We start from the raw sequence: 14,237 nt of genomic DNA, 5'->3' as shown, positions 1-14,237 counted from the left end.
AGGACTCTGACAGTACAGGGAAGAGCACACTATATTAACCTAGATGAAAACCATGATTCTGCAGTGTTATAGCCCTTGACATCAGCAGTGCCTATTAAAGGACATGGCTCCCAGAAGCATGTGAACACCTCCTGCAGATGATACTCTCAGATAGGCAACCCATTATAGGTCCATTTGTCTCCCACTGGAATCCCATTCAGTCCTGCTACCCTGACCAGGTGTTTGAGGGCACTCTGAGTGTGATATAAAACACATTTCACAGTACAGTTTCTCTGAGGCAAAGCTCTTCCCCTGCAGCCTGCTTCTGGGAGTACTCAACCCACAGAGCCTCAAAGAGATTTAATAAGTGATGACCAGAGCAGTTTTAAGGGCCTGGCTTTTACCATCCTTTGGAGCCTGCTCACCTGTATAGCTCAATCCAGCTCAACAATGGTGTTGAAAGTGCTGGGATGGTTTACATTTACTCTCAGGATTTGAACCATGGAAAAGCAATTAAATTTTATTATATTTTGAGAAATTGTTCCTTTTAAACAATCCTATCAACTGATGCTGCAACTATAGAGGGAAATCACACTGGATTGTCTTCAAAAACAAATCAAAGGAATGTTTTGGACCAAAAAGTGAACCTCCTTACAACAGTGATGGAGACAGTTTCTGTGCAATCCCTTTTCAAAAAACAACCAGCAAAGCTGACTTTATTTGGGTGACTCCATGTACACCAGAGATTAAAGACTTCTGAAAGTTGCAGTTTCATCCCGGACACCATCCTCCACTGACAGGTAGCAAGATATGATAAAGGAAAGCTGTATTTGCCACCTCCTGTGCTGTTTAGCAGCTGAGATTCCAGTTCCTAGGTCAGCATTAAAATCTAAGTAACCTTATAACATCTGTTGTCATGCTATTAAGGATAAAAATATGGCCTGTGAGCATAGCCAAATATTTAGCAATTCCCTTCCCCCTGAGCAAGGCGAATCTCTAAACACCAATGGAAAAGCAAAGAGCGAGCTGGGCAGCACATCTCCACTCTTTGACCCACTGCTTAGGATCAGGGTAACTCTCCACAGTACGCTCTAGAACCAGGCATTTGCCAAGGCTTTTCCAGCCCCTCTAGGCACCTTCAGCACTGCAGTGCCTCCAGGAAAAACACAACAGTGGTCAACAGTGGATGCTCAAGGAAAAGGGTGAGAAACAGGACAAAAGCAGAGTGATCTCTGCCCCAGTATTGCCTTGTCAGCTTCTATGGATGTGCCAGTTACAGACTTCCTAAGCCAAGTTTATATCCTCTTTTTTTTAATCTTTAATAACTGTCAGTGGACTCTTCTTCAGACAGCGCAGGCATTTTTGTAGTTCTAGAGGTCACAGTATTCTAGAGCAGCAGTTTCAGTGTTTAAGCCTCACCAACAAAAATAGAAAGCGCATCCAAATTATACATAAAAAAGCCCATGCAAGAGCATTGTCCAATGCCAGCACAGCAGTTAAGACACTCCTGAGTTGCACAGCCTGTACGAACAGCGTCCGACCTTATTTGTCCACAAACGTCATCACAGTCTTTGATCATATGACTGCATTCTATTTTTTCCACCAGGGCATCACCTCATGCAGAGCCTGGAAATGAGATACAACAGAAAGCAGTACTAATGCCGCACCAATTCCTCACTTTCAAGGGCTCGACTATGCAGCTATGATGTTTCTTGGTATAGATTTTTATATGTAATTTTACACTAGCTCTTCTACTGCTTCGTAGATATTTTCAAGAAAACATTATTAGGTTTACTGAATCAATTATTCACTGAAGCTCCTGTTAACATTTTAGCATATGCTATGCCAACTGCACTGTAAGCTGAATAATCAAGGACAAATTCATAATTTCCCAAGCTGTTACCATCCTACAGTTTGGGGTTTTTTACATCTAACAGAAGTTACGGAGATAAAATCCACAAAGAGAAGTCTCTGTGACACCCAAACATCTCTGTGACTGTTTTCTATGCTGATTTTGCTCATTAACCCATGTTTTGAGTATTCTATCTGACCTCTACAAATGCTCCCAAGATAGCCAAGCAGCAAAGTAGGGAAATGTTACTCCTTTCTCTTCTGTTGGCTCCCACTTCCTCATCATACCACACACAAACTGTATTTTCTTTCTCCAGTCCCTTCACTATTGTCTCCGTACCTTATTCTTCTCTCTCATTCATGACTGCCAGACCTGCTTCCACCTCCCCGATGCCATCCTCTGCAAGCCTGATGACAGACAGTCAAACCAAACTCTCAAGCTTCCTCCCACAACTCTTCACACTGGGAAGGATTTTCTCCTAAGTATTTGCAAAACTAATGTTTCAAAATACTCATTTTATGCAATTCCTCCAAAACTTCTGACACGGATAGGAGGCCAAGATGCTCAAGTTATTTCATCTAATGCAGTGATGCATTAATTAGCTTCCCTAGCTTCAGGATCATCCAACCCTGGTGTGTGCTCCCTCCAACAGAATACTCTCTTCCCATGTCCCTCCTGTTTAATAATGAACAAGGAATGAGTTCTGCATGGAACCTTAAAAAAGCAGTAAACGGGTGAAGTTAGAGCAGGACTTTCTCCTTGGGTAGCAGCAGCACAGATCCTTACACCTTACAGTACATCACTGTCAACACATTTGCCTCTCCCCTTGACTTCTGTCTCCTGTAAGATAGCTTGTTTTAAAACAAAGTAAATGTACCATGGTCAGCCCCTGGTGTTCGGAAATCTTTGAAAGAGAGACTGTGCTGTTATTCTGAGGAACTTTGTATTTACACTGTAAAAAGTGAGGTCTGACCCCTCCTGAAGAGAGGCCTCTCCCTACTGAACTCGCCACGGAGTGGAGCGCAGCTTTACTGCCACAGTTTTAGACTGCAACTAATGCAAACCAGCTGCGAAGCAGAAGGTTTTGAAAGAGACCACTCATTTTCTACTGAGGTTTTAATTTCATGAATCTAAGGCATCTGAGTGACAGTTTGCTGAGAACGTGCTCTCGCTCTCCTTTATTTTCTGGGACTTCAGATGGATTCACTATTTGTATGCCAAAGTGTGATCCAGGTTTCTCAAGCGTAGATTGAAATTTCCCCTTCTCACACATTTCATCACTAAGTACTTAAAGAACCAAGCTTAAAATTAAACACGCCACTTCCTTTGCAAAATCCACGCACGCAGAGCTAACTGTTCATGCCAAATAGATATTTATGGCCTCATATTAAATATATAACACACAAACTGGCACACAGTTGCAAGATTCAGGCAGCTCTTGGAAAAAAATTTGCCTAGATGATCCAGATACTAACAAGAGCCAAATCCTTCTAGCATAAGAAAACATTTCAATTGATGAAATATTCATATTTTACTTGGTCTGAAGCCAGAAGAAGAATTCATAAGCAATTCATTCCACAAACATAAGCAACATATATAATTGGTCCATTTCAAATCAGCATTGCACAAAAGAAATGCTGCTTTCTATTCATTCATTATTTGACAGCTGATCAGAATGGACTCTACAAAGAAAACAAATGCTCAGCAGTAGCAAAGAATTTCACTGCGTAGGTCTTTGGCCCCAAATTTATGTCTGTACCGAACTCAATACTGCTTTGCAATTCTTTGGCAAAGGAAAGTTATCCCAGTTACATAACTGGATTTTCCTTTGTAATGCAAAAAGTATTTTGTGGGTAGATAGATTGGGATATTAGAGAGAAAAAAAAAAAAGGCAGTCAGATCTTTTCCTGCCCAACAACAGTATCCACAGTGGTCTTTGGCCACAGTTTTAACTGTTGTGCAACTTCATAGTTTCATACCAGCTGTCATTTTAGCACTAATAACTGAGAGCAAGGCATTGTCTAGGAATTAGTGACAAGCTGAGAAGAGAAGGCCTGATGTGCAATAAAGGGCTACCACATGCTCATGCAACCACAGGAAACACTCCATAAGCTGGCTGCTATCGCTCTCTCTGCAGAGCTGATGGCTTTCTATGCTAGCTAATGTGCTGGCACAGTTTTCTCTTTGTATTTTACATAGCTCATTAAATGATCAGTTTCTTATATTCCAAAGATTTCTCCCACACCCTCAGCAACAACAAGCAGTTTCCTCATTTGCCGGTTAAGATGCTAAGCTCTTTGGGGCAGAAGTTGAATATAATCGTTGTGTTTTATGTTCAATTGCTATCGTTGAATAGTAATTTTACCAAAAGTCTGAGCAAATCACTGAACCACTAAATTGTCAGAAAATTTAAACTTAGAGAAATACGTGCTAAAAAGCACAATATACTTCTAACATCAAGCCTAGGGTGTTGTTTGGGGATTTGGTCCTGTAATTGTAGACTAACATGAGGACTGATTAAGAAACAGAATAGACCTTGCAGCAACATTTGTTTACCAGCATTACAAATTTATTGCTTTAAAAACAAAAATCAAGCTCTAACCTCCTCTTCTGATCCATGACTCCAAAAATGAGTGGCATCCCCAGAGTGGCCACATGCACATTTCAAATATCTTTGCTTCATTGTGAAACAGATTAATTTTGTAAATATAATAATGACACAAAACAAGACTATCTACAGCACTGGTTAAAAAAAAAGAGAGTAAGTGTCACTCCTTCACAGTAAATAAGTGAATATCACATTTCAGCCTAGTTGAATGTTAATCCAAGTCTGAAAATATGCCATCATATCCACTGTTACATGGCAATTAAAATAATTATTTCAATCTCTAGTACCTTTGTGACAGTTTCATGTCATTTTGATGAGCTATGGAACTTGCCAATCTCATCATTTGTGTTTATTTATGTGTGTGTTACATATTGCATTAGCTATTTGGCTTATAAACCCTCCCACATTTAATTTATTTTCATGCTAGGGAAGCATGAAAATAGATTTCCTCTTCTGGCTGACTGTAAAACAGTTTTTTTTCTTTACCACTTAATGACCAAAACAATGTTCTATCCTCTTTCTTGCTTTTTTTAGAGGATTCTGTTCTCACTCAAGAACCTGGATACTGTTGATAACTGGAGTTAAGGTGACAAGGTGAATGCTACCCCATTACACCTGCATCATCTGTGTTTGTAATGAAAATGAACAGACTTCAGAGAGAGCAGAATTTGACTTCAGAAGTAACGTATTACTGAAAACAGCCATTAGAGAGGTGAGACTGCAACCTGACATATGTATCCCAGCCAGTGCTGGTGCCAAACAAACATGAGAGGAAACAAACCAGCACTAACTACGTTGGTACTTTCTGACGGAGAACATTTGTCCTAGAGCTCCATGAGACAAAAGTGTTTGTCACCCAAGAGGTCATTTATTCCTTGGAGATTGGCCTAACATACCTACCCTTTGCTGGGTGGCTGGACCATGTCAAGTGAGGAGCTGTCACACAGGATGCACAATCTGCTTAAGATTCACAGTCTGACCACCCAGGCCCGCCTGCAGATCACTTCACTACATTGCTCTGGGAGCTGGTTCTCAATGGAGACACTTGTGTGCTTGACCTATTACCATCTTACAATACTTGTGGAGATTAGCTTAAGAAAATACTATTTTCCTCACACTTTAAAATACAAATTGAGCAGCACACACTCCTGGAGATGCTTTTCCTTGGTGATCCCCTCCCCTGCATGTCACCCCTTCAAGATCTCTTTCAGCATGATGCAACAACATTTTGTCCTTGGGGGTTAAGAGCTTGCCTCTTAAAGTTCCCCTGAAATATGAATTTATAGAAATATGTAAAGAAAACTTTGCCCTTTTCAGCTGGTTTAGCCCCTCATGCAACGTCCCTGTCTGTGTCAGCAACAGGGTGACCAAAAGAACTGATGTGAACTTGGCAGACATCTCAATGGTCCTGGAGATGGGTGGCATGGAGGATTCCTTGCACACATTAGGGAGGTGGAGCAGTCAGCTCCCCACCTCCAAGTGCTGTGGCGTGGGAAAGCACTGAGCACACATTCCTCGGTAGCACTCAGCACAGGAAGGCTCCTGGCTTCTCACTCAAACCTTTCACTAGCACTCAGCAAGGTAAATAAACCGTACAGTCAGGGAGCTTCAGACTGTTCCTCTTGTGAGCAAAGTAAAAGAAGGGTGGAAATCTTTGTTTACAACAGGAAGACAGATTTACTCCTGCTCCCTTTGCCTTGGAGTAAGCACTTGCCACTTGCAGATATTCCTCTGTTTTCTTGTGCATTAAAGGCTTAGCAATCTGGGTGAAATGATCTTCCTGGCATAAAAATCTGAAGAGAAGTGATCTCACTTAATACCAATGCGTGGCCCTAGGGAATGCTTGCCTAGAGGTTTTAAAAAAGACCCCCAATAATAGGAAAAAAAAAAAAGTGAGCACTTAATCTCTCTTCCCTTCCTTGGCTTCTACAAGAACTTGGGAGAGCCATATAATTCCTCTTTGGTTTTCCAACCCCCTCTGAGGGAAGAACAGAAATTAATGCCTTGATGAGCAAAACAGATCTATAAAGACTTACCTCCTTCCCTATCCTGACTGCCTACAGCTTTCCATTGTAACTGAAAAAGAAGAAGTGGTCTAATATGGGGGTATAGGATTCTGACTCCTCATAGCACATCCTGCAAGGCACCAAGCTGTACTCACCATGCATCTGGTAAGTGTACGGTGCTTGTCCGGCAGTCGGGGTACTGAAGCTGGATCCGTAGCTAAGAAACCCACTCTGTCCTGGGGAATGGCTCAGGCTGTCCTCTGTTTTGATGCCTTTGGGGCATAGCGTAGGAACCAAGAGCAGAACATGAGTGTTTGAAATATAAAAGTGGAAAAAAGCAAGTTTAAGAATTAACAATTTTTCAGCTAGGTTTTAACCCAATAAACTCTTTTTTTTCCCCCCCTACAGTTTTTTTTTTTTTAAATTATCTGCATTACCCAAACAGGTCTCTTAAAAAATAAGGTCAAGTAAATATATCACAAATAATACTTGAGTTAGCTACATCGTGTATCCATACCCAAATGAACTTCTGCTAAGATGGGTAAACAACCATGAATAATATTGCTTTCAAAAACAATTTCTGAACAAATAGTTTTGGTTTATAATTAAACAAACTCATTGACTCATGAACTTTCTGAATGGCTATCAGATGCAAGAAATAATTAACAAAGCAATAGGACCTTTGGAAAAATAACCTCAAGACTTCTGTTCTCAGAGTTATCTTTTACTTTCATTATATTTTCAGCTTTGGTAGCAAAATAGTTAGTGGCAAGTCATACAAGAGGGTTATCATCTATTCAGTTAGATATAACATAGAGTTCAGGAACAATAGTTAAGCCTTGAAGCCACTAAAAATCTTTTAATTACTAAAATCAGGCAGTTAAACTGAGAATTTACAGGGGCAACAGCAACAGCTGAATTAAACATTGCAAGATGAAACCTTTCCTGGTAGTGAAAGGGGTTTATATTTTATCCCGAGATGCTGCCGAGACTGTACAGTTGTATTATTAAAATAAACAGCTGAAAGGTGCATGTTATTATGAACCCTTTGGGTGTGATCCTTCCCTCCTTTGCATGCCTATTTACACAAAACAAAAACACCCTGAGTGCTGGGACTAAACAAAGACCTTGTTGATGTTCTGGCCTTGGATTTACAGGCTTCCCAGGCACTGTCATCTTTTAGCACTTGTAGGCAAACTTGCCAAAAGACAAGTCAAATTCACCTGTCTTTCACCAAACATGCTGTTTTCAAGCGAGTTGGGAAAGTAGAAAATATGCGGAGTTTTTCCACGCATCACAAGCTTAATGATTCTTGAATGCAACAAGTCTGCATTTGCTCAGGTTGGGAATAAGTTCTCACAGATAATGTCTTCTCTAGTAAGAATCACTTCTTTTAGCTTCAGGTGTGAAGAGCTGCCACGCCATCCGAGTCCAAGTTAGCAACAAGATGACAGTGCTGCATTGTGAAACGCAGGAAGTTTATGCGGACAGTGAATGAACATGTGCTGGTACAAGCGTCCAGCGTCTTTACCGCTGGGGACGCGAAGGTTTCTGCAAGTGTGTGCAGAGAAGCCACTTTCCATAACATCCTATGCTTTTCAGGTTCATCAGCACTCCAAATGTGGGCATTCAACCTACCCCAGCTACCATTAATCTTCAGTGAAGGGGCCTTTTTGGAAGTCTAAAAATGGTTGTCAGACAGTGAAATAACTTAGCACCAAATTAATTTCCACACAATGTTCTGTTTTGTCTAGAAACTGGCCCAGTTTTATTTTTGTGCCTAAAAACAATACTGCTTCATTGTTCTTGGTTGTCAGCCAGGTGGAGTTTTTCATCTGCTGTGTTGAGTATCTCAGAGAGGGTATATGGGCTGCGGAGGGAAATCTCTGCTCAAGGATGCTAAGAGGTCATCTGCAGGATTTATAAGCAGCATATGGGCCTGACACATGTATGCTGTAAAGACTCTAGGCAGTAGCAAATGGCTCTACTTTCACCTGCTCTAACAGGACAACTGTTCAGAGTTTGCCTTGGAAATCAGCCAGCTGATGCAAACATACAAGTAGCTCCAGGAAAGGGTCTCAAAACATTCCTCTTATCATCCTGGTAGAGCTCCAGCTCTGCCAAGCCCATTTCCCTGGCCTTCCAGACCAGTGCACTGAATTTCCCTTCAAGTAAAAGCCTTGTGGATGGCTGCATAAAAGCCTCTTGTTGGGAAAAGATACTTTATTTGCCAAGCAAACAAAGGTATTTAAGAGCACAAGAGAAAACAGGAGTGGAAACAGAACTATGAAGCCATTTTAATGCTGCAGCACTCACAGAATCAGCTGAAAATAAGAAGCCCAAAGCTTTCTGTTAAAGAGCTGTACCTAAGCAAGAGCAGTATCTCGTCAGTCTTTAGGAGTGGAAAGAAATTCCCAGCTCCCTCGGACACTCTTAACACTTGGTTTTCCAGGCATTCCACTGTCAGGAGAGCGCACTTAATTAGCTCCCTGCCTGAATCCCCCAGCTGCTCCTGCCCAGCACCAGCTCCCCACAGCTGCTGGCAAGGCTGTGCAGGAAAGCAGAAAACAAAGCTGACTGGAGTTTACTACACCTACAGCTAACAACTGTCCGTTTAAACACGAACCATCTTCCAAAACCAAACTACTCTGTATCACTTCACCCGTGTCTTATTCTGCTCCGTGTCATGGTTCTGCCATCGTAATATTTAAAAAGTTTTTCTTCAAGTAGCTTGTATCATTGAAACTCCAGAAAGAATCACAGAAGGCAAAGCGTCATTTACCTAAATACCATACTTACTGCAAGAGAGTCTTGGCAGCGAGTCATAAGAACACTCACCAGCTACTGCTCCTAAGTGGCACATCCTACTGAACCTGAGTCTCTTGTGCTGTCTCACGTCTACTGCTGACTGACTGGCTCCAAACTTACCTAGTTTCTAAAATCACAACCCAGACTATCAAGAGCTGATAGACAGTTCAAAGTAATCCTAACATTTCTAACCAAGTCAGATTTCCCTCTAAGCTTGAGAGCATTGCCAAGACAGAAACAACCTATCATTCTAAAGCTTAAGAATTCAAATATATTTTTCTAGAAGCAAAGGGGTGACATCCTCAAAGGTGACATGACGTCAGAGTACTCACTGTAGGAGGGGATGCCATACGGCTGCCCCGGTGGAGGATAGGCAGTGTACGCAGCAGCCTGCTGGATTCCTGTGCTGTACTGAGTCTGTCCATATGTTGCCATTGTTGGGAAAGATGGGACCGTCACTATATGGGGATAATGTCTATTCAGAACAAGAAAACAGAAGGTCTAAGGCAATAGTTACTGGACATGATCTTCTAGAGCACCTGAGGAACACTTTTAGATATTTTGATAAAACAACATCTGAAGTATGACGGTGGGTATTTTGGACACTCAGAATTGACTAGACTGGGACAAAAGTTTGTTTCAGTATACAGTTCCTGACATGAGCTATTAGATTAAGCTACCTAAATGCATGGGGACTTTAAAACTGTGCAAAATATGTGCAAGCTAAAAAAATAAAACACTCTTGATTTTTCATGTTTCATTTTGAGTTGGCCCAACAAGCGAGTGTCATGAGAAACCTCTGACATTTCAACATATTCCTCTGTGGTCACTCATAAACGTAACAATATTCAAACTGATAAGGGTTGGATTCCCAGGGGCACAAAAATGCAGTGCACAGTACCTCAAACCTTCTTTCACTCCATGTCTAATAAGATTAAGAACCAGTTACTTCATTGTCCCAGAGACGTGCAGGGGAACAGGTGGACGGGCTTAAGGCGAATGCTTTTTAAGGTGACAGAAGTCTGCACAAAATGGCTGCTCAGCAAAACAGTTTTTAAATTACAGCACTTGGCACGAGCACTCACTTTGTGGAGTACAGATGGAGAGGACACTGTGGCGCTGCTTTGCTGCTGCCTGAAAAACAAAATTAAAGGGTCTCAGATTTTCATCATGTTCTGTTGCTATGGCCAAGCGGATACCACTCTTTTACCACTGCTGGTCTGAGAAAAATACACAGGAATTAGAAGACTTTGGTTTTAGTGGATCTCCACAAACTGAAATGAAATAGGTAAGCAAGTTAATCTCCACTTAACAACAAATGCAGATTTGTTTTTTAACTGAGGGTGATACTGATTGATTGAGCTATCAGTTTCTTTTTCTCATGGGGCTGATATCGATCATGAAGCTGGGTGTTGGTGGAATGACTCATATGCTAAAGGCTATAAAAGCAACTACTATGATTACTGAGGTGATTTAATCTCACTGCACATTTTGCCCTTTTGCTTTTTTTTTTGCTCTCCTACACCATGACTCACTCTCTTTAATGTTAATTAAAATATATCAAATCAAAATAAAAATTAAAAATACAACACTGTAAATCACCTTACTCTTCAATTTTTTGAGTTAACTATAACCTACCTTGATCTGCCAGCAATCAAAACATTAAACCAGTAGAAAATGTGTCAGTCACACAGGTTATATGCTCAGGATGGCTTCCAATGTATCAAACAGTTGTGTCCTGCCACACTATCAATGAAAGATGTGCCACCATCTTTATTTAGAGATAAATTTAGGTTTAATTAATTACAGTTTTTTAAAAATCTAAATTAAAACCTGACAGTTGTACTGAAAATATCACACCTAAATGCCTTCATGAGTATTATGTAGGTTGCCTCCATAATGCCATCCAAATTTTGCTTCTCATTTCCTGGCTGGAGCTGTGTGATGTTATTATGGTACTAAACATGCCAAAACACCCTCACAATCATCAATAACGACATTAGGCACAACAGATTCAGCCTGTCCATCTGCTGGCTGGATCAATGAACACACCAGACCAAGTGCACACAGCTCCAAGCAGGAAGAACATGAAGCATTACGCTGTCTTCTGACAGCAACACCACCACCCTGACACTGGCTGCTGGCATCTACAGTCTAATTTGTTACTCAGGACAGGAAATATTACCCAGTCTCATGCAGATCTCCCTACTGCAGGTGCACATGCTGGGTGAAAAGCGAGATTCCTGCAGTGTCCCCAGTGCCTGCACATGGCTACCACCAGGCAGGAAACATCTGCAGTGCTGTCCCACGCATCAACAGGGATGTACCCGCAATGCTATAGACACATTATCTTCAGTAAGAAGTTGCCCAAAACAGCACCACCTCATTTGTTCAGGTGTTTGTAAGTTGGTGAATTAAACATTTTAACCATGTTTTATTTAATGAAATACACAAGTACCTAAAATGTCTAAATACAGGCAAATAGTCCTATGGGTTTGAATAACTTGTTATGCCGTAAACGTGGAGAGAATGTCCAAAAAGATACAACGTGCTGACACATGAAATGGTTGTTCTTCCTAATTTAACTCTCTTTTGAAATCGTTTTTTCCTCCCAACCCTTTTTCATAACATTTTACATGGCTTTATCATTTTACATTATAACATGCAGATTACACCAAACTATTTTTAAAAACACAGCCATTTAATCTGATACCTTTTAAAACTAAATTTCATTTTAAAAATGCATTTTTATCTTTGTTTACTCGTTTATGGAAAAATTCTAACGGAGGTGCGCAAGTTCTAACTGAAGTATTAATTACTAGCTATTATTCCTTTTAAGAATTTTAATTTGTATAATGTTTACTGTATATAATAATAACAGAACTGAAATTCTACATTTCCTAGGAAATGCAATACTGAGCTGAATTTCCTAGGAAACGATAACATTTCATTAAAAGATGGAAACATCTAAAACACACACTTTCTTCAAAAAGGAAGCCCTTTTTTCACAAGTGCCAAAATCTTCAGTGATAACTTTATTAAAAAAAAATTAAAAAAAAAAATCTCTCTTCTCCAGGCTAACTGCAGTTGTTTACTAGGAACTACGTATTAGGTCAGAATTTCAGATTTAAAAAAAATCTGAAAATAAAGGTGTCTGTGCTCAGGTGCTTATTGAACACTTTTCCGAACCTGAGAGCAAACAGCTTTTTTCTGGTAATGCTCCTGAGCCTCTCAGCTCTCTCCCCAGCAACCTGGCAGCAGCCCCGTGCCCGCAAGCTGACTGCCGTTGCTTTCTTGCCCCACACTTACCCTTAGGCGTCTCACAACTGTTTCACTGCAGCACCAGAGCAGTGTTACTGCAGCAGCACTGCTTAAGGGAAGGTGGCTCTGGTAACAAAGGCACTAGTGACTGGGGAAACAGGTTTCGGAGTGAGCTGGCCATGACTGCATCGACACTGCTACTTATCATTATTAAGAGAAAAAAAACAGCTTGGGAACATCTAGTGGTGCAGCAGCAGACCCCAGGAGTCCTCTGTCCACAAGCCTATGCACTGGACTCTAATGTCTTCCTGAGCACCACACTGGATGCCTGATCCACCCCCTTCCTCTCCTTTATGGGCATGAAAAAGAAACAGAACTCACCCAAATACAGCCACTGTGATCAAACACAGTTTCACTGCCCACTCTGCTCTTCCTCCTCCAAAGTATCTTCCTGTGCATACCCCTCTCATTGTATCCTCCTTCACAGCAAATTCAAGCCCTGTGCCCTTTCTGATCCCACCTCCCCTAAACTGTCCCCTAGTTCTGCCACAGCTCTCCCTCTGTCCCTCTCCCAAAACCCCACAGAAGGGCAAATATCACAGTTTTGACCCTCTATGTGTCCTCTTCCAGGGTCCCCTGCAGACACTACCTGCTCTGTGCACTGATCCGATTGCCAAGGACAGCTCAGGCAGGACATTGTGCCAGGGGAGGGAACGTGAAACCTATGCAATCCTAATCACTACCAGAATCACCCTAATCATGGACAGAAATAAACCCTTAAGGACTCCTTCACGCTCTTACAACCCTGAAACACCTTGGAAAAGTAAAACCCAGCAGCAACCCCAGCTTTAGTTCCTCTACCTATAAAACATGGGAAACAGTAACCTATTTCCTGAGCAGCAGGCAGATAAGTTTAGTTTTAAAAAAGAAAAAAAAATATCACAGAAATTGGTAAGGGATATTGTTATACAAACATACGTATTCATTCACACATACAGGTAGAGAAAAAAAAGATCAGCTTTAAATCAAAGCCAGGCTTACCTGACTCACCTTCAAACTCACTACGAAAAATTTGCTTTGACTTACCTAAAAGAAAAATGTTTAGAAAATTACATTTTTAGATTGAGAAAACAAAAACCACACCATTTCTGTCACACTGTTTCTCATTACCAAACAGAATTGCACTGAAGAAATAGACTTCTTCAGTTCTCATTCATTTAATTCATAATGCCTTTTACATTTGAGAAACAGCAGAACAGACAGTTTGAGCACAACTTAATTTGTGTTCTATTTGAAAAATATTACATCTTCACATTTTTTATTTTGAAAGAGGTAAGTACAGAGTAAACGCATTTGCCAAGAACGCCAAGCAAGAATTTACTGCGTATGAACATGCAATACGTTACTGTCATTACCAAAAAAAGGCAAGTTATACCTGCAAATGTCCTACCCAAAAGTGTAGGGCTACAGGCAAAATGTGCACTTGAAAATAATATTGATATAATTACACATGTTGTGATAAGCATCCATGAAAACAGCAGGCCAGACATCTGCGTGGACATCTACACAGTAATTGTGACTAGACTCACTAATATTAAAGAATTAAAATATGTGTAATAGGGAGCATACATCTGTGTGCCTTTACTGCATTAAAAGCTCTGCTAGTCCAACACCTGACAAACACACAAGTATTTTTCTGCTCTTCAACTTAACAAGGGAAAGA

At 40.8% G+C, this 14,237-nt stretch overlaps 1 protein-coding gene across 1 annotated transcript in view; it reads right to left on the bottom strand.

The window, feature by feature from the left end:
* The window catches only part of EYA2 (EYA transcriptional coactivator and phosphatase 2), a 53,285-nt gene that overhangs the window by 37,617 nt on the left and 1,431 nt on the right, over window positions 1-14,237 (bottom strand). Inside the window, exons 2-4 of the mRNA XM_010145114.1 lie at window positions 10,339-10,387; window positions 9,586-9,728; window positions 6,601-6,717 (exon numbers count right to left, since the gene is read on the bottom strand). Of these exons, the coding sequence (XP_010143416.1) occupies window positions 6,601-6,717; window positions 9,586-9,728; window positions 10,339-10,387 (309 nt within the window). The remainder of the gene's footprint in view (window positions 1-6,600; window positions 6,718-9,585; window positions 9,729-10,338; window positions 10,388-14,237) is intronic.

The sequence above is a fragment of the Buceros rhinoceros genome, unplaced genomic scaffold (genome assembly GCF_000710305.1).
Source record: "Buceros rhinoceros silvestris isolate BGI_N320 unplaced genomic scaffold, ASM71030v1 scaffold22421, whole genome shotgun sequence".
NCBI lineage: Eukaryota > Metazoa > Chordata > Aves > Bucerotiformes > Bucerotidae > Buceros > Buceros rhinoceros.
Note: the sequence above shows the minus strand (reverse complement) of the source record. Positions and strands in the feature narration are given on the sequence as shown.